Consider the following 20,284-nt stretch of genomic DNA (forward strand, 5'->3'; position numbering starts at 1 on the left):
GCCGTAAAATACGGGAAAAGATTCATCAAGTCAATTATGACGTCATAATGGTTCTAGCATCAAAAAGACAGTCTGGCCCCGCCGCCACCAAACATAGTTGAGTACAAAACTCAGCCTCAACTCTGAGAAAATACTCAACTCCCTATTCTCAGCCTCAAATCACCGCCACCAAATATTTGAGTACGTACTCAAATAAAAATTTTGAGTACGTACTCAAAATATTTGAGATAGCTAGATACCTATCTCAAGTAAATACTCAAGCAATAAAAATGGCTGTCCACAGACAACATATGCGACGCCGACGTCGGCAAATGTTAGACGAGGTTAGAATTTCAAGAAGAGTCATCCGAGACAGGTTAAATCCGCTAGAAGAGTATTCAGATGATGAAATTTTTGACAGATATAGGTTCCGTCCCGCAACCATTCAGTACATTTTGGACTCTATTGCCCCATCAATTGTACACAACACTGCCAAGAACTGTGCCTTACCACCCACTCTACAGCTACTTACTTGCCTTAGGTTTCTGGCAACGGGGGCATACCACAGACTGGTAGGGGACAGCATTGGAGTATCAGAGACAACAACCGGAAGATGTTGCCGTTCTGTTACAGATTCCATAATTACTAATCTGTTGAAAAACTCCATCACTTTTCCAACGGGTAATTGCGCCAGGGAAATAAAACAACAATTTCTGGCAGTAGCAGGTATAAAATGCATCCTTTCACAGATATAAACAGTTATAGTTCGTCCCCAATGCTCGTCTTAAGTGTACTTTCTCTTTTGATAATAAAGAAAGACAACTGGCAATGAACAGATAACTCTTCAATGAAAATCAAAGTACTGCTATCAATGATAGATTTCCTACAGATCTATCAAGATTTGATCAAACACATACATGTACATGTCACGAAATTACTAGCACTAATAATAATGTTCTTCTTTATAAACTAGTGATTTTAATCCCATACATACTCACTCCCCTCTTTCATATTAAAAAAAAACAAGCAACTATTTTATAACGGCAGTCAAGTTAGCATAAGTACAATGCATGTAAAAATTAATATTATAAGGTATAAAAAATTATGAGCTCAAGATGTCAATTTTAAATCAATGTAGGCCTAAATGTGTTTGTTGTTTAATATTTATTTCCTTTAAGTTAACTTATAAAATAATTGATAAGAAAAAAATAAACAATGGTTCACAGATGCCTTAGAAATCAATATTTTCCATCTTTTGGATTTCTAATCACGTGTATCGGTCCTTAATCATACACCTGTCTTACTTTATTTAATTTTTCTTATGTAGGATTCCCCAATGTTCTGGGATGCGTTGACGGAACTTTTATAAGAATCATTGCTCCTAGCGAGAATGAGCCAGATTACGTCAACCGTAAAGGATTCCATTCATTGAATGTACAGGTAACCCCCCCCCCCCCCCCCCCCCCCCCCAGTGAAAAATATTTTACATATACGAGCTTTTCCCCTTGTTACATGTATTGTACATGCAATTTTATTTACAATGACAATGAGTTTTTATTTTCATATAAATTAAGCGTAGAGTCAATTTATTAAAAATTACTAGTACACTATGAGGAAGGAATAACAGTGAAATACATGTTGTTTTGAACAATGTTAGTTTTTGTTTGCAGGCCGTGTGCGATGCCAAATATAAGATTACAAGTATTTGCGCAAAATGGCCCGGTAGCGTGCACGATAGTCGGATATGGCGGGAGTCGGCTATGTGTCAGCAGTTTGAGAATGGTATTAGGCTAAGAAAATATATAATTCAGATACATGCAAATACAGAATAGTTAATTCAAAAGCTATACGAATGAGTTAATAATTTTATATGTCATTCGAACAGGCGTTCATAGTGGATTTCTTTTGGGAGATTCTGGTTATCCTTGTAAAAGGTACCTAATGACACCTTTTCTAAACCAGTCCACTGCCCACCAGCAAAGGTTTAATACATCCCTCTGTAAAACTAGGGTAATGGTGGAACAGACATTTGGAATTCTGAAACGCAGATTTTCTTGTCTTCAAGGAGTGCTTAGGTATACGAAAGTCTGTAATTAGATATCCAAATACAGGCATCTTTGTTTCATATAAATAATTCATATTGTTAAATATATATTTCATGAATTGATATTAATCATGTTTGCAATTAATGCATATTTTCAACAAAATACGGCATATACCCGGAATTATAAATATTGTGGTCAATAATTTTAAACAGAACAGATCCAAATCAAGCAACAAAATATGGCATTGCCTGTGCAATCTTGCACAATATTGGTATAGACAGGGGTGACGTCGTAGATTCTACGCAAGATCTAGATAAAGTACAACTTCGCGGTGGAAACGGGAACATCATCGTAGCTGGTGATGGTGTCAACATCAGAAACCACATCGTGGATACGTATTTTACGTAAACAGCCCTGCTCCAGATGTTTTCACAAGTATAGTTAGATATAGTTACCCTAGCATATTTAGAAAAGTAAAATAATAGCTCTCTCTCTCTCTCTCTCTCTCTCTCTCTCATTGTTCCCTAAACCCCCTCTCTCTCTGTTTAGACTCAACTCGCACACTACATACAGGTCAAGAGTTTATTCTTTTTTGAGAAGTGGACAGGCAAATGTAGGTTATGCCTGTTCACTTCTTAAAAGATAATAATCAAAAGTTGAGACTGTATTATTAATGAAGAAGTCATTTACAGATTCTGTGGTTTCTTACATTTATACAGCGTTGTATTTAATTTAGCAAAACAAAGCACAAGATTAGTTCACAAACATAATAAATGAAACAGTGTTTGAAATTGTTCGTAAACCGGCGAAAATTAAAATGTCAAGACAATATAGCAATATGCTTATAATTGCTTCTTATTAATCTTACAATTCCTCGCTATTTCAGATAAACAGTATCCATTTGTTTGGCAAGTATACTGAATAAAGTAATTAAAGACATATAATGCAAATTCAAATACTAGTATCTGTGCTTTAATTTGTCTTAATTAAAACAGCAAAAGTATGGTACTGTAATTCGATAAAATAAAGTATCTCGGATAAAAAGTCAATATGGAAATCCACAACTAATCTAATTATTGGAAAAATTGTTTCCTTTGCCGTAATCAGTTGTTGTCATTACATACTATATCTTAATAACACCTTTGCTAGCCAAGGGTAAACGTGATCTGGGTTTTTTTCTGTTGGTATGTCATATACATTTATAGTTCATTACTTACGCATGTATTGTATTGGTATATACAATGGAATGAGGATATCGCTCCTCAAACTGACGAACCATAAATGCTTTCTTTATTTCAATAAGCTCTTTCTCTGCTTCTAGTTTTTGTTTTTCAATTATCAATTTTTCAATTTCGACCTTAATTCTCTTGTTATCCAATCTTAAATTTTCTAACTCTTCTTCTTCCAACACATCCTTCATTTGTTTTCTTTTTGACTTTTTTGAAGCAGTTGGTCGCTCCGATAAAGAGGACGACTTGGAGGCCGATGGTTTAGACGTTGACGAAGTGGACGATGTTGTTCCGGGAGCCAATGTGATAGATTCCACATCCTTTGATGTTTCTGTTGTTTCTAGATTTACATTTTTATAATTAGTTTTTCAGTTACCTGTGTGAGTTGTACATGTATATTCATCATAAAAAGAAATTCAATCGATGCCTATATATGTTCGTTTGAATATAAGTACCTGTGATTTATAAAAAAAAATGAATGTGAGTAAATGTGAAGTAATGAGATGATTTTAAAATTGGAAGTTTGTTGTTCATATTACCGTCATTGGCGTCAGTGTCGATACCGTCCGCCAGACCGCATATCTGTGGCCGTCCGTCAAATGCTTGCATCAGTGCGTCCTCCGATGCTGTTAAAGAAGGAGGGGCTGGACCTCCTCCTGTCTTAGGCCTTCTAAGCATACTGATTTTTTCTTTAACTGCGTAAGTTTATATTTCTTAAAACCCTTATCAATTAAGAACAGTAAGATCGCATCAAGTCAATTTTCTATATGCCTGTATCAATTCGTTTTTAACAATAATATTTAATTCGTTATTTTATTTTTGTTTTGAACTCTACACAATTACATCTTCTTAAAATAAACTTTAGCATTTAACTTTATTATTTGTATGTATAAAGAAATTAAATATATTTTATTAGTGTTGTAATTAAGTCAGTTTTACTGATACAAGTTCACTTTACCCCTTGTATTTTTTTTTCACATTTTTAAATAATAGTATTACAAACGAATCAATTTTTCTCTCTAAATATAATGTTCATCTTCACAAGCCAAGGGTTTTTCGGTCCACTCCGTCCCCCATAAACCAAAGTAGACCGAAAACCCTTTGCTAGCGAAGATGTATATTGTTATGAATGCATAATAAAATAGAATTAAATAGTTCTTACCGAAGATAATTTTAACAGCAAATGGTTAATTTTTAATATTGGTTGTTTGTTTCATTACACAAAAAAATTAAATTTAAATATAGTACATGTAAAATAGAAATCGTATCAACGGTGACAAAATTACAATAAGCAGAATAAACTGAAACATGCAAGAACAACAAAAGAACAACTTTTAATCAATAAATTTTATACCTCGCTGTTTGATGTTGTTGAACTTCTTTTTAATTGTTTCATTGTCCCTGTCGTTCTTGTAATTTCTAATTTAAAAAGTCAATTTTGCATAAAAAAATTTTAACGCCGAGATTAGTTATACCATTCAGTAAGTTCCGTATATATGGGCCACAGGCACTGGAAGTTGTTGTAAATATATTGTATTTAGCATGTACATGTATGACTTTTTAACAAACATGCACATATTTATTAAAATGAACTTCCAGTGCTCGAGTTACGATTACAGAAGACAGTATATCATTAAAACGTTTTCCAAAGCATGTATATTTTCCATACTATAATCATAAACGTACACAAAATAGACTTATATAGTAAATATATAGTTCGAAGAGTCCGATTTCAGAAGGTCATGAGTCGAAATGACACGTCACCTTTGCTTAAATCAGAGGAGATTACTTTAATTTAGACACCGAAACAACAAGTACACGGAACGGTAAGGTTGAATTTAGATATTGTTTCTTTTAAAATTGAGAAAACTAAATACTGTTACTGGTATATCATACAGTAGTCTGAGTAGAAGCTCTTACAAAATTCAGAGTTTCGGCGATTGATCTCCAGGTCGACTCTTTCACTTGACCATGCTTCCCTTTACTCCCCAAACCCTTCATTTTGCCGAAAAGAGTTTCCTCATACTTTAATACTTCTTCAGTTAGAAGTATCTCCTCTTCTGCGGTCCAATTGGTGCCCCTTTTCTTATTAAAACTCGTTTCTTTTGCCGTTTGAATTTCCACAAGCTCCATCATTTTAGAAGTAAACAAAGCAGACGATAATATTCATTTAATACGTAACAATTACAATACGCTGTATATTTTGTTTCCATTTGCATTTCACAAAACCGCGTAAATCAATGAAAAAAAAATCAGCTGAGTATGTACTCAGTAGAGTTGAGAACTTAAAAAATCCTACTCTACTGAGTACATACTCAATGTAGTTGGTGGCGGCGATTTGAGAAATTTCTCAGTTGAGGACGTCCTCAGCACTTGAGTTGAGAATTGAAGCCGAGTACGGTAATTTTTTGGTGGCGGCGGGGCCTGGAATCATATATGAAACTAGATCTTGACCTTAACTCAAATTTTCTCATCTAGTTGACTATAAATCGCCAGATCTTATCTACGTTTCCTTTTCAATATGAAACTTAAATTTGCCTAGACTAATTGTCTAAATGCTTAATGTATGTCACTGGAGAAAGAGAATTTATAAAACTATATTGCTAAAGTTTACCACGTTTGTGGTGTGATTTCGTTAGTAATGGGGGAATATTGCACAACACACCCCAGAGCGTTCATGGGGATAGGAATAAACGAAATATATTAATTCAAAGTGGCTTTTAACAAGTATTTTGGTCTCTTCAATAACATGTTTATTCCTAATTAATGCATTTCCCCGCACAATATTTTTATTTCATGAGGGGATGCTTCCGCTTTGCGGTGCCCTTGTTAATATATGTATTTGTGATAAGCAATATTCTTTGAAGTACACTCGGTTTGCACCGTCAAATGTTGATTTGCTCCCTTTACGAAAAATAAGTGATTGCAGAGTTTAATATAATTTCCGGCTTTTATGGGTTTGTTATACTTATTACCTTTTATATAACGTAAAACACTAGATATCATTGACATTGTGACCATCTCCAAAAGTCCTGCTTTAATAATGGACATTAGGATGAAACGCATTTCAGAAGACTTGCTTTGACCTTACATATGTAACCAATGACTAAGAATATTTCTAGTTGGCATAGAACTTTAATTCAAACTGATTGCAAACCTCTTTGACATTTGTTTGGTTAAGAGGAAGATTGATCCATTAGGAATTAACGGTACAAAACTGGATTATGAAGAAACTTCACATTTGACCTTTTCTTTTAGTGATATATATATACAAATTGTCGTTTAACTGCATTCCACCTGTATTTTAAACGACCGTGTAGTGAGCGACCAGCGCGCTAGTTTCCCTTCGTCATCGAAAGCAAGATTTTTGTCTTGCCTAGATGGCCCAGTGGTTAGCGCGGTGGCCGCTCACTGCTAGGAGAATGAGTTCCAGAGGTCGTGAGTTCAAGCCCCTGCCGGGGCGGAGGTGGAGCTCCAACAAGGTGAATTTCTCTGTGCTTTATATATATATATATAAACACTTATTGCAAAACGTTAGCGCTTTCATTTCTTCTTCAGACGTTTGACGATATATATATATATATAAACACTTATTGCAAAACGTAAGCGCTTTCATTTCTTCTTCAGACGTTTGACGATACATTTAAAACCAAATGACGTTTTAATCCTTGGATTTTAACATGATTTGTTTTTACTCGTATTTACGAGGTCTTTTCTCCTAAATAGGAAATCTTTTCTCGTAATAATCAAATTTATCCCTTACAGATAAATACAGTTATTGAGAATAAATTAGGTAATTTAAATCTAACAAAATATCAAATTTTTCCGGAATTTTTTGTTCTATACATCATGACTGATACTTTATTTATTCCTGAGCATGCGCTCTTTGCCTTTTCATTTTAATCCTCGGCCGAGTGAACACAGAAATTGAGTAGCGGAAAAAATCAAATACCATCATTGAGGTAAAGTACCCATCCGATTTAATTTAAGCGTCGAAATTGAAAAAAGGACACATCAATTACATTTCTTCAATGTATTTTCATTTTATTGGCTAAAAAATCGTGGACGTGCACGCAAATTAATTTTCAGTTATAGATTAACAAATCGAGATTTGTATGTTAAGTCTTGACAGTTTTCTTGTTTATTTGCAAGAGAATGAGCACTGGAATGTTGAGAGCGGGATCGTCTCGCTGATCGAAAACAAAGTCCCCTTACGCGAGACCTGCTCGATCAACACGATCCATGCCGGCCACGGACCAAGCACGTGGCCCCGCACTGGCCACAGACCAAGCACGTGCTACAGACCCCACCCTGCCCACAGATCAAGCTACGACGTCAAGTGTCCAAAACATCCCCCAAGTTCCAAGCAGTGTCCCTAATGCCTGTGGAATGTATAGCTCACCGCCTGCGCAGATGTCAACTATGCCTGCGTTGGAGCCTCAACACAGTCAACCGCAAGGAACCAGTATGTCTACTGTAACATCACCTCTGGTGGCTCAACACGGTACGCATATTAATCCGCTAGTTAGCATTACATCTGATCTTGGTGCTAATGTTTTACTGTCAACACAAGAAAAAATTTGGAATAATGAATACATTGATCTAGCAAAGTTATTGCATTCAGACCCTGCAGCTGAAAATCAACAGCTTCTTGTATTAGAAGATGGGCAAATTAAGATTACAAACAAATCAAAAGATAAGAAAATAGCTTCCATTTCCGAATGGACAGATGCAATTTTAATTTATGCTGCTATATATCTGAAAAGGTTTCCCCAGCATGTCCAGGGTATAATCAAGTATATAAGTTCAATAAGACTAGGGGCATCACGTTCCACAACAATGGGGTGGAGGGACTATGACATACAGTTTCGGTTGAGAAGGGCAAAGAACCATTTGATTAATTGGGAAAACATTGATGCAGAATTGTGGTTATTATATATGGGTCAGGGATCTGTGCCTGAACGGAAGCCTGCTTATAGCTTGCACCAGCACAAGCGCTGTTATGATTTCAATTTGAAGGGTTCCTGTCTCAAAAGAGACTGTAGATTTTCACATAATTGTCTTAAATGTGGTCAAAACCACCCCTCCATTACCTGTTCCAATATTCAAACCACCCATAATACTAGTATGTCCAAAAAGGTTTCCCACAGTGTAGGTCAACAAGGCAATGCCAATTTTCATGCGACTAGATTTCCGAGGCCATTTCGTCAATAAGCATTCAAGTCTTTGGGATTTAGGTTACACCCCAGTCAATGTTTCTGCATTAACCACTTTGTTACAAAACTATCCAAACAAAACTGTAGCAGATCAGCTGTTACATGGGTTTACATTTGGTTTTTCATTGAATTATACGGGTCCAAGGGGTCCTGTATCTTGTAAAAATATGGTGTCTGCTTCAGAAAATAAAGACCAATTGTTAGGTAAATTGAACAAAGAAATACAATTAGGTCGCATTGTTGGCCCATTTGATGTCCCGCCATTTAAAAACTTTCATTGCAGCCCAATAGGAGTTTTACCAAAGAAACAAGGTGGCTTTAGGTTAATTACCAATTTATCTGCTCCTCGCGGAAATAGTATTAATGAATTCATTGATCCTGAAATCTGCAGTGTCAACTATTCGTCATTTGATCAAGCTGTTAACATGGTACAAAACCTTGGTGCAAATGCACAGTTAGGAAAAATGGATATTTCTAATGCTTTTAGATTGTTACCAATAAGACCAGAGGATTTTAGTCTTCTCGGTTTTAAGTTTCTTGACAAATACTATGTAGATAAGTGCTTACCAATGGGTTGTGCCATATCATGTGCATTGTTTGAGAAATTTTCTACTTTCTTACATTGGTCAGTAGAACAGCATAGTAACTTAAATTCCATTGTTCATTATTTAGATGACTTTTTGTTTGCTGGAGCTCAAGGGACAGGCAATTGTTCAATAATAATGGATAGTTTTCAGCAAATTTGTTACAGGTTAGGTGTTCCTTTATCAGATGAAAAGACTGAGAGTCCAACAACTTATATTGTATTTTTAGGTTTAGGTTTAGATTCAGTTAGTACATCAATTTTCATTCCAAAAGAGAAAGTTGAAGCATTAAAGAAAGATATACTTCAAATTCAAGGAAAATCCAAAGTTACTTTGAAACAGCTTCAATCATTAGCAGGTTCATTAGCTTTTGTAACGAGGGCCTTACCGGCCGGTAGGACATTTACATGTCGCATTTATGGGCTTATGTCTGGTGTTTCTAAACCATATCAATTTGTACGCCTGACAAGAGAAATACATAGTGATCTTCAGATGTGGTTGAAATTTCTTAATGAATTCAATGGAACTACAAAATTTCCAGATTTACATTGGGAATCTGATAAAAACTTGCATTTTTATTCAGATACTTCAGGGTCAGTAGGATGTGGGGTGATTTTTGGAAGTTCTTGGTCTTATTTATGTTGGCCAGAGGAGTGGAACACAGTTATGAGAAATGATATAACTTTCTTAGAGTTTGTCCCTATAGTTTTAGGATTTTATTTGTGGTCTGACAAGTTGCAAAATAAGAAATTAATACTCCATGTTGACAATCTAGCCTTGGTAGAAATTTTGAATCATAAAACTTCCAAAAATAAGAGGGTAATGACATTCATGAGAGAATTAGTCTTGTTGTCATTGAAGTTCAACATTCAGATTAAGGCAGTTCACATAAGTGGTTATAGAAATGAGATTGCAGATTCAATTTCTCGATTGCAGTGGCGCAGATTCAGGCAGTTGGCACCATGGGCAGACTGCCATCCTTATCCAGTACCTACTCAATTTTGGAGCCTTTTGAAGGGCATGTCAATCGTTTAATTGACGCGAGTCTCTCAAGCAACACAAAGATTGCTTATGACAAAGCCATTAATGTTTTTCATGACTTCAGGTTACAGTATTGTTTACCACCACTTTGGCCACCCCCAGTAGATCACATAGTCAATTTTTTAGCATTTTTAGCTTCAAAAGACCTTGCATATTCGACAGCTAAAGTTTATTTGTCAGCTTTGAGCCACAATTTGCAAATGCTTGGCCTAGACAATCCACTCAAAACTTTTATTGTCCAAAAAATGTTGGCTGGTTTAAGAAAAACTAAGCCTGTGAAAGACATTAGAAGCCCCATTACTTATCAACTTTTGCTCAAAATATTGCAGGTTTTACCAACAGTGACAAAATCTAGGTATGAGCATTTATTGTTTGGATCTGCTTTTTCAGTTGCATTTTTCGGTCTTCTCCGCATTAGTGAGTTAACATCTGCATCAAACAACAATAACAAAAATGTTATACATCTCTCAGATCTACAATTAACCAAAGATACTATCATACTAAACCTCCGATTTTCTAAAACAGATCAATGTGGCAATGGTTTTATTATTAATATAAACAAATCATCAGAGTCATTAGTATGTTTTGAAATCTTGGAGACTTTTCTGCAATGCAGATCTAAGGATGATGGCCCTTTATTTTGCCATTTAAGTGGCAGTCCCCTGTCTTCATACCAGTTTTCAAGCATATTGCACAAAACACTGACATTTTTAGGTATTGAAACAAAAACATTTAAAACACGGTCTTTTAGAATAGGAGCTGCTACACACATGTACATGTTGGGCATAGCTGAACAAGAAATTCAAAGAAGGGGGAGATGGTCTTCAGATGCATATAAGCATTACCTGAGACCGGAGTTGGTTACATATTAACCGTCAATTTAATCTGAATGTTTTACAACTTTAATTAACAACACCACCATTTCTGCAGTTTGTTTACTTATCAATTCAGCTTGCAACTACTGCTACATGTATACATGCATTGTTTATTGTTTATGATATTGTAGATTCAATATGGATTGTTGGATCATCTCTTATTAAAAGAGCTGAGCAGTATGCATCAATGTCATCAGAGTTTGGTACAGACCTTTCATTACCTAATGTATCAGTGTTATGGAAAGGAGTATCAGGGTTAAGTTTTGACAGTGTTGCCGATATTATTTGTGACTTGCGATCAAAATATCCACATCCAAGGTTTCTAGTCATCCATGCAGGTGGAAATGACATTGGTAAAGATGATAACCCATTATCTAGACAACAAAAGTTTATAAAAAAAGTTATGGTCAATTTGAGTACGGATATGCCTTCAACATGCATTGTTTGGTCACATATATTACCTAGATTATATTGGCGACATGCCATTTCAAACACGGCAGCAGAGACATCTAGGCTTAGGATAAATAGTTCTGTGGCCACCCTTGTTTTGAAGATAGGTGGTGCTTCAATTAAATATGTTGACATTAAACCCAATCAAAGTAATCTCTTTCTGAATGACGGGGTTCATTTGTCGCCTTCGGGCAATCATGAATTTGTGTCAACCATGCAGTCAGCTCAAAGGCAATTTATTGAGGGTAAAAGTTTATGTTATCCAAAGATATGATCAAGAGTTAGTCTGGAACTGTTGTGGCTTTTATTATGAATGTGTTGAAAAATGATTTTAATATGTACATGTATATACACATTGTTAGGTCGATATATGTGAATGTTGCTATGGAAGCTTTAAATGGTCAAAATTAAACCGCTGTGATGGCGGTTGGATTTCATTCTGCATGAAATCCAATTGGCGCAATTTTGACATATAACCATTTGCTGAGGGATACTGTTGTCTCCAGGTCCCCCAGCTCTGATATGGTTTGTTGAATGAATAATTTGTGAATGCTATGCTGCCAAAAGCTTACAAGTGGTAAGATCGGCGCATAGAGTATGAACATGCAAGTGGCATGTTAACTGTGAATGTTGATATGAATAAAAAGCCATGACAGTTCCGCCATATATGTGTTTGAGTAATTTTTACTTATGTCAGAGGTGATGTTGGATTAAATACAAATTCAATTGAAGATCAATGAATGCACAATATATATATATATGTATAATTGTGCAAGAGTGGTTCAATATTTATGCATTTCGAAATAATCAAATTTATCCCTTACAGATAAATACAGTTATTGAGAATAAATTAGGTAATTTAAATCTAACAAAATATCAAATTTTTCCGGAATTTTTTGTTCTATACATCATGACTGATACTTTATTTATTCCTGAGCATGCGCTCTTGGCCTTTTCATTTTAATCCTCGGCCGAGTGAACACAGAAATTCCCTCCCACCCCTCCCCTAGATATTATGGTTGGTTTGAACATCTATATACCTTGTTTTGTACGTTTTGCATAGCTATTCAGATACTTTTTGCTGCTGTGAATTTTTTTCAATTCCAGATATCGTCATGGCGTTTAAAAAGTTTGAAAAGAAATCCATGGTTGTGGTGATGAGGACAGATACATTGATGAGAGTGTTGGCGCAATTTTGACATATAACCATTTGCTGAGGGATACTGTTGTCTCCAGGTCCCCCAGCTCTGATATGGTTTGTTGAATGAATAATTTGTGAATGCTATGCTGCCAAAAGCTTACAAGTGGTAAGATCGGCGCATAGAGTATGAACATGCAAGTGGCATGTTAACTGTGAATGTTGATATGAATAAAAAGCCATGACAGTTCCGCCATATATGTGTTTGAGTAATTTTTACTTATGTCAGAGGTGATGTTGGATTAAATACAAATTCAATTGAAGATCAATGAATGCACAATATATATATATATGTATAATTGTGCAAGAGTGGTTCAATATTTATGCATTTCGAAATAACGAGATAATTAACCCGTAATAACGAGATCTTTTCTCGCAAAAACGAGGTAATTAACTCGTATTCAAGATACCTTTTCTCGTAATCAGAACATTTTTATCGTATTAATTAACGAGATAATTTGTAATAACGAGGTCTTTTCTCGTATAATTTAATTTAAACATATTTTATTGAGTAATCAAATGGATTGGGCAACAGGCAAAGCCTATATAAACCCTCTCCAAAAACCCTCTTTTCTCGTATCTACGAGATATAAATATTTTTATGTGGTTTTATTCCTCTTTCGTAGTAGGGATAGCGGGAATAAAAGAAAAATATCAGCAGCGGACAACGCCTTTTGGGAGAGTATTGAGCTTTAATAAATACAAGTTTTTACAGAAATTGTGATATCAGAAAAAATAACTATTTTGGGCTTAATAAAGACACAATGTCTTTTTTTTTAAGCCTCAGAGAATGTTGTACACATATCGCCGGTCTTCTGTTTACTTTAGAAGAATTGTACGAGAACCAGAGTAATAAGTCCTGTACATCTAAGCCGTGCACCTTGAACAAACCTTCCAAGAGAACGAAAGAATGCTAAACAATTGATCAATTGAACTTTAAAAAAAAATAAAAACAAGATGTAGATCAAAGTCCTAACATCATTGAAATGAAAAACAATGATTGCAAATCATTTTGCGATAGTTTATGTAGCAGGTTGCAAAAAAAAAATATTATTATTCACCATCGTTTGTATACCCCTGATAATGAAATTGAAGTCAGTGGTGATCTGAATGTAGGTCACCAAGAAGAAGTACATGTAGTTAAAGAAATAGTTACTTCAGATGCGATTAGGAAGGGGGCGGAGGGAGCGAAGCGACTATGACCCTTGTTTATCGCGTAAATTAAAGTTAATATGATCTAAATTACTAAGAACATAAGTTTGTCATTGGCTGATTAAATGTTCTGCGCCAATCAAATATTATCTCTCTTTTGTTTGCGGCTCTTTAAACTGTCAATTGATAACGCAAGGTCGCTGTGAACTTAACTGAATGTTTAGCGACTGCTGATTGGATGAAATGGGGGTTGTGTTCTAAAAATATATTGTAGGGTTTTAAACACAATCTGTTCAATAATATATTTTACATCCACAATCCATGATTATTATTATATAGATAGAATCTCTCGTGGTTTGTGATGGTATATGCTTTTCATCCAACATAGTTTGTGATTTCTATCCCTGAACAAATGGTCCGTACAAGTTATTATTAATAATTTTGTATTTCTAGTCCAAAATTGATTTTAGATGAACGATAAAGATCAATTTCAAAGCAAAAAAAACGTTATTTACAATAGAAATTCGTTCATGTAAGAGAAGATTTTTCAGTGTCAGCTGTTAACTTTGTTAACATTATCTCTATTCTAATTCTAAATTTCACAAAAGCGGAAAGAAAAATACTTTTGACGCCGTATTACAGCACTTTAAGTAGTTTCTCTAGGGAACGATAAGCATCATAAGTGATCATAGCAGTTCAGTGAATTTGGCTGATTTTAGACTATTTTATGGATTGTTTTTAAACTTTTTGGTCACCTGAGTCATTTACTTGATTGCAATTGGTCGTGTTCGTAAACAATCTCCCATTTTGATTTATTCTCACAAATTGTAACTATTTTGAGTTTAAAGCATCTCTTGAATATGAGAAATATAAATTGTGAAATTTATAATATTACCATCCCGGGGTCTAATTGACGGGTGGCAAAATTTGAAAAAAAGATGCCAATTTAAAAAAAAATCTTTTCTACCTCCATTCATATAGATTAAAAAAACACCTGAATGAATACCTGATCAAAGCATTAAACTATAGAATTTATAAAACAGAGTCAACTTTTAAAAAGTATTCTTTCGAAGCAAAGAAAGATGCAGTTTAGTATTTACCTAAAATAGAACTTGCATTAAATGTAATTATATAGACTAATAGGCGATTAATTTTACTATATTCTAGATTGTTAGTCATTGAATGATAACAAAGCGCTGCTTTCAAAGCAAATGCATTACTCGTAGAAATATAATTATTACTTCAAAGTATTAATACATTGAATTTTTTTTTAAATGTTAAAATACCTTATTTGTAAGTCGCTAGAGACAGTTTGTTTTGTTTTTGGGGAGTTGGTGTATTGTTTTGTTTTTAAGCTGTATTTTTATGGGTTTTCGTCTTGATTCCTAACCTCGCATATTCACATATTGTGATTAAAACATGTGATAAAAAGAATGTTTTATGATTTGTGATGGTATATATATATATATTTTTTATTTTAAGAAGATGAACTTAGTAAACCTACTTGATTCGTAGAAGTTCAATGTGAAAAGATTAATGAAGGTTCATTTTATGACCATTAAAGTCACATTCTTTAACCTTAACATACACTCAATTTGCTTGCGTATTACCGCAATGGTAGAGAATAAACTTCAAGAATATCTGCACACTTACTAAATGACCACATAACATCGCCATAACACCAAAACCTCTGATATGAGGGCAACGGACTTCACAGTTTTAATAGAGGCCTCCTTGTACATCATTTTCATGTACATGTTCTTAGGTTCCCAGCTAGGTGCCGTTTTGTACAGAGGATTTTTTTTTTTTAAATAATTAAAATTATTATTACTTTATTTTCGCTTCAAAACGTCGATTTGCGAAAAAGGCAAAGCATTTTGATTTCATTATAAACTTAATTCAAATGCGACATAACTAAATTACTATATATTGTATGTTTCAAGTTTGTATATTACCTATATAATACGTATGACTATGTACAGTGTTTCAACTTTAACGGGCTTTAACTAAAAATTTATTCGTGCACGTTAATGTCACTCGTCTCGTGCAATATTTGTCCAATATTGACGCGGTGCAAATATTTATAACCTATGTCCATGCTATTTTTTGGTGTGTACGTCACATCGACTTTACGTATATGTAATTACCACGAGAGCAATTAAGTGATCGTATTTCATAATATTTGATATGACGCCAAATGGGGTCACATCATTCCAAAAATGATCAATAAGCCATTCCAAATCAAATATTGGAATGAATGAAAATATTAAATGCAAAACTAATTAAAGCTATGCATCAGTAGTTTGGTATGAGGGTTTGTTCATGCATCACCACTAGGCGTTTAATTATTGCCATTTAAGAGTAAACTTTGAGCAAGTCCGCCGATTTTCAACATTTTTAAATAAAGTTTTTGACAAAATTTCTACAAGCAAGATAATCATTATCTCATTTGGCCAATAGACTTCTTAAACTTTGCTGATTTTGAGACGTTGGTTTGGGAGGTAATCAGTTTGTTGTTCTGTCTCCACCCTGTGGGGGAGGTGAACCGCCGGAAGAGGCACGTCAGGGACCCTTCATAAATGAGCTCTGTCACATCTCCCCAGTTATTGCTCTCCGTGTTATCAGAATGCTGACAGTCTCGTTATAACCACATTATCAGGTATTACAAAGTTTTAATGGTATTGATCTGGTGCTTCTGGGAGTAATACTAAAGTTGTTTCCCCTTTGACATTGACATTTCATTACAAGGATATCATCCAGACAGCAAAGCACGGTAGGTGTAACATTTTTCTTTCTTTGTTTCAACCACAATGAATTGAAGTATTACATTTTCGCTTGTTTATTAATTTTTGCTTTGAAAAAATGTCTCGTGAAATGATGACAATTTAAAATTGTACAAAATCAGAAATTGTTTATCCGATCATGCAAAACATAAAATAAAACCAACAAAGAAACTAACTCTATTATTGATCTTTCGGATTGATATTAACAAAGAAAGAAACTTGTGAATGAAGATCAAAACTATCAGAGATTATTAAATAATGGATATGTATGTTGTAGTAATAAGCGTAATTTGCATTGGTGTTCCATTTAACAGCGCTTCTATTTAGTTTTGCGACTCATTCTTCGTTTTTTAAGTCTTCAATCTGATTCAATTCAAGTCCTATTCACAGTTGTTTGATCTTTTCTAACAAATGTTGCACATCAAATTTAACGCTCCATAATTATCAGAAATCAAAATCAGCGCGATTGCGAAAAATGTCATGTCCGTCTCTTTTTCGCCCATCACTGAAACAAGATGAGGAAATTGACAAATGGACTTTTCGACTTTAGTTCACACAGCACGCGGATAGGTCTTAAATCTCGGCAACGCGCCGTTAATCAAGTTGGAAACGAAGCTCTACTAGGTACCTCTTAATAATCCGTTTTGCGACGAAGAGAACCCATTTATTTTCGTATAATGCAAAGACCTTTGTCTATATTGCGTGATGAGATTTGATATCTAAATATTAATTTCCTAATGCTGAAGTTACGTGTATTCACTCGATGTACACTCGCTTCCTCCATTCGGCCATATTTGATATATGTCAAAGTTTAGCTGTCCCCGGGGATTTTGTATGAAAATATTTCGATTTATGTGCTTAAATACGGTTACCAAATTCAGTGATATCATGCAATTAATTTAGATCATGTTCGTGTAAAGCTTCATTCCAGACGTAATAATCATAATCACATGCAAAAATACTTATCACACGAACAATAATTACCTGCCTTTAAAGTTAAAATGCATGACATTAAAGTTATATTTTTAGAACATGTATACAAAACATAATTTCATAATTCAAAACTAATTTTGTTTTTCGTGTTCTACAGATTTAGGATGTGGAAGCGGTGTGTTTGGTTGGTGGTTCTTGCCGCATTTTCAGCCGTCTGTGCTGTGGACTTGGACAGCGTTACAGCGTGTTTGGTGCGAGAATACAATCTGTTCGCCCAGAAGCCCCATGTCACACCCACTGGTGACGTCCTAGAGTGTTCTGGCTTTGTTAAGGTCAACTCCTGCTGGGGAAGATGCGACTCTAGTGAGGTCAGAACCTAGCGTTTGTTTCCCAATAACCATGCGATTCCAGCGATGTAAAAAGCATAGATTACATTGTTCACTTTGAAAACAAAACGCTCCTCATATAAAGAATTAAATAAATCTAATGAATTGACACTTGTATATTGTTCAGGCATGCGGGTTTGTTAACAATATTATACCAATATGCTTTTATGATACATATTTGATAAGAACTATACGCATGCAAACGATTCAAGTGACTCTTTCTAATCGAATTTAAAGTAATAATACAATTGTGTAATATCTGAAAGGAACTAACGCATCGAACCTAAAAAGCATGGGCGAATGATACTCAAATATGTTTGATCTAAAAGGAATCTATTCACCATTGATGAAATAATAATGGCGGGTCTCTTCCACGGTAAAAAAAAATGAATATTTTGGTGCGTGCACAATTGTCAGCGTTTGCCTTTTTTATTTTTTGATTAAAAAACACTTCATTGATTTTCGGGAGAAAAAAAAAGCATAAACCAATGTCGCAGATTATTGAGCAGGGTTTAGTTTTCAATTTAAATGTTAATGCCATTGTGTTGGGAAAAGAGGATTAAGATGAACAAGATAATTCTAAAGAAATGAATTTTTTAAGGAACTTAATTTGTTTTAATGTTTTGTTGGGCAATGGGGCAAACTTGCTTTCTAAAAGTACATAATTTTCCAGTTTACAACATTAGTGAGAAATCAATATTTTGAAAAATATTTTCAAAATTACGCAAGTATCATTAATTTCTAAATACATATAGGAATGTTGATATTTTTTTTCACTGCGTACAAAAAGTCATCAATCTCAAAGTGTGCCTTTATTAGAGGTTTAATGGCTAATAGACATCACATTTTCTTCTTTGAAACAGATAGCAGATTATAAAATACCATTCAAGATTAGCAACCATCCAGTGTGTACGTATTCCCGCGTCCAAAAGCGGCGCGTGCGCCTTCCCAATTGTCACCCCGAGCATCCGGACCCTTACTATGTCGTGTACGACGCCTTGGCTTGTTCGTGTCGCTACTGCAATTCAAAGTACACAAGCTGTGAAACTCTTAATGGGTGATCTTATCTAAGCTTAAACTTTACCATAGGATCGTCTAACCAAACAAGGAGAGAGAGAAAACACCCAGCTGATTCACATGTTCCGAGCGTCACCAGGAGTGAAGGAAACATGATTATCCGTCCAAACTTTGTTATTAGTTTCTGACGTGGGAAATACTGTTGTATACAACTGTTTAGTTGATTGGACACAAGAATAGGAATACGAATTTAGAGATCTTCCTGATAGATTACAAGCGTGCAATTTATTTATTGAATTGACTTTATATGCATATCAGTTACACTAACAGTTATAATGTCTGAATCTCTCGTTACAAATAAATACTTCGCTTTGATGTAAAATGTATCAGTAATAAACTTGTAGTTTTATGTTATTTGTCTGTCGTTTGTTTTGTCAGCGCAGTGATATTGATGAATCAGCTATCCCCATTTTCATTAATTTTCTATGATGTTCCTACAGGGTCTCAACAGTAAACAGATTTCCCTTGCATTGTGGGATAATCATAGTCATCTAATAAGTTAGTGAATGGAAACTGTCTTTAAATAAAGTTACATCAATATCTTCAGTTGCTAAAATACAAAAAATAATGTCGATTTTAAGAACATGATCTAGAGTACATGCATAGAGGAAAGATCAAAATGGAAAGCCTTGAAATTTAATACAATCCTAACTGAACTTCTCAGCAAGACACACTATTATAGCCTATAGTGAACGGCATTCAATCAATTTTGTGCAATTGAGAATCAGACCTTTTCCAAGAATAAACAAATAAGCAATTATGAAAATAGTATGGTGTATTTTGAAACAAAATAATAGCCAGCATTTTAAAATATATTTTTATATATCTGATAAGTTCATTTTTGCTCAAATCTTGACCTTTGGATGTCAGGAAACGCCGACAAAATTTTAGAAAACCATTTTAAGGAATACTGATTTAGAATTTAAAATGCAAATTTGGTGACAACTGTGGATTTATTTTTTATCAGATGTTGGATTTTAATGTCGCCTTGAGAAGTCATTTGGGTCGCTATGTCCATATTAAATTTAACATATATATAATTCATATATGTAAAACATTCAAAACGTCGAATAAACATATGATGTTTACGCTTATGCTATTTAGCATAAATTATCAGGTTATAGGTCGGTCCGCGCATCTATTCATATAATGCTGCGTGACTTACTTCATTGCCTTTTTTAAAAAAAAAAACCAAAATTCCGGGAACATTGTCATTTGGGATTTTAATTTTTCATTCTAGGAAACATTTAAAAGACTTAATCAATTCAACGTCATATTAATAAGCTCTTGTTATACGATGATCAAAGCCATGATGTCAAGATGACAAAAATGGTTT

The 20,284-nt window shown here is 34.4% G+C and overlaps 4 protein-coding genes across 17 annotated transcripts; 3 read left to right on the top strand and 1 right to left on the bottom strand.

Annotated features, from left to right (window-relative positions):
• Positions 1-269: 269 nt before the first annotated feature.
• Positions 270-2,432, top strand: LOC128175613 (putative nuclease HARBI1). Its single transcript, XM_052841372.1, has 5 exons — positions 270-705; positions 1,307-1,419; positions 1,650-1,761; positions 1,865-2,054; positions 2,237-2,432. The coding sequence occupies exons 1-5, from the start codon at positions 270-272 to the stop codon at positions 2,430-2,432; spliced, it is 1,047 nt and encodes a 348-aa protein (XP_052697332.1).
• An 805-nt stretch (positions 2,433-3,237) lies between these two features.
• LOC128178621 (uncharacterized) lies at positions 3,238-5,389 on the bottom strand. Its single transcript, XM_052845868.1, has 4 exons — positions 5,175-5,389; positions 4,608-4,672; positions 3,793-3,948; positions 3,238-3,593 (listed from the first exon to the last, which is right to left on the bottom strand). Exons 1-4 carry the CDS (start codon positions 5,387-5,389, stop codon positions 3,238-3,240), a joined length of 792 nt encoding a protein of 263 aa, XP_052701828.1.
• Positions 5,390-7,156: 1,767 nt separating this feature from the next.
• LOC128178835 (uncharacterized) lies at positions 7,157-12,813 on the top strand. Of its 14 annotated transcripts, none has more exons than XM_052846206.1 (4): positions 7,157-7,757; positions 9,990-10,158; positions 10,424-10,449; positions 11,101-12,813. In XM_052846206.1, the coding sequence occupies exons 1-3, from the start codon at positions 7,496-7,498 to the stop codon at positions 10,437-10,439; spliced, it is 447 nt and encodes a 148-aa protein (XP_052702166.1). In that variant the 5' UTR covers positions 7,157-7,495; the 3' UTR covers positions 10,440-10,449; positions 11,101-12,813. The 14 variants fall into 14 exon arrangements, 9 of the variants coding, with proteins under 9 accessions (XP_052702166.1, XP_052702167.1, XP_052702162.1 ...); XM_052846207.1 differs by having other exon boundaries at positions 12,527-12,813; XR_008243007.1 differs by having other exon boundaries at positions 7,157-10,158.
• Positions 12,814-16,369: 3,556 nt separating this feature from the next.
• Positions 16,370-19,297, top strand: LOC128177561 (thyrostimulin beta-5 subunit-like). Its single transcript, XM_052844310.1, has 3 exons — positions 16,370-16,542; positions 17,643-17,853; positions 18,735-19,297. The coding sequence occupies exons 2-3, from the start codon at positions 17,650-17,652 to the stop codon at positions 18,930-18,932; spliced, it is 402 nt and encodes a 133-aa protein (XP_052700270.1). The 5' UTR covers positions 16,370-16,542; positions 17,643-17,649; the 3' UTR covers positions 18,933-19,297.
• The last annotated feature ends 987 nt before the right edge of the window (positions 19,298-20,284 follow it).

This window comes from Crassostrea angulata, chromosome 3 (genome assembly GCF_025612915.1).
Source record: "Crassostrea angulata isolate pt1a10 chromosome 3, ASM2561291v2, whole genome shotgun sequence".
In the NCBI taxonomy this organism is placed as follows: domain Eukaryota; kingdom Metazoa; phylum Mollusca; class Bivalvia; order Ostreida; family Ostreidae; genus Magallana; species Magallana angulata.

What these genes read in the sequence shown, in the direction of transcription:
- LOC128175613 (XM_052841372.1), top strand. Translation starts at nt 270, where the DNA reads ATGGCTGTCCACAGACAACATATGCGACGCCGACGTCGGCAAATGTTA. An exon ending in ACAATTTCTGGCAGTAGCAG is followed by an intron (nt 706 to 1,306) that starts GTATAAAATGCA and finishes TTTCTTATGTAG; the next exon opens with GATTCCCCAATGTTCTGGGA. An exon ending in TGTCTTCAAGGAGTGCTTAG is followed by an intron (nt 2,055 to 2,236) that starts GTATACGAAAGT and finishes AATTTTAAACAG; the next exon opens with AACAGATCCAAATCAAGCAA.
- LOC128178621 (XM_052845868.1), bottom strand. Translation starts at nt 5,389, where the DNA reads ATGATGGAGCTTGTGGAAATTCAAACGGCAAAAGAAACGAGTTTTAAT. An exon ending in CAACAACATCAAACAGCGAG is followed by an intron (nt 3,949 to 4,607) that starts GTATAAAATTTA and finishes AAACTTACGCAG; the next exon opens with TTAAAGAAAAAATCAGTATG. An exon ending in CGACACTGACGCCAATGACG is followed by an intron (nt 3,594 to 3,792) that starts GTAATATGAACA and finishes ATGTAAATCTAG; the next exon opens with AAACAACAGAAACATCAAAG.
- LOC128178835 (XM_052846198.1), top strand. Translation starts at nt 8,421, where the DNA reads ATGCCAATTTTCATGCGACTAGATTTCCGAGGCCATTTCGTCAATAAG.
- LOC128177561 (XM_052844310.1), top strand. Translation starts at nt 17,650, where the DNA reads ATGTGGAAGCGGTGTGTTTGGTTGGTGGTTCTTGCCGCATTTTCAGCC. An exon ending in GAAGATGCGACTCTAGTGAG is followed by an intron (nt 17,854 to 18,734) that starts GTCAGAACCTAG and finishes TCTTTGAAACAG; the next exon opens with ATAGCAGATTATAAAATACC.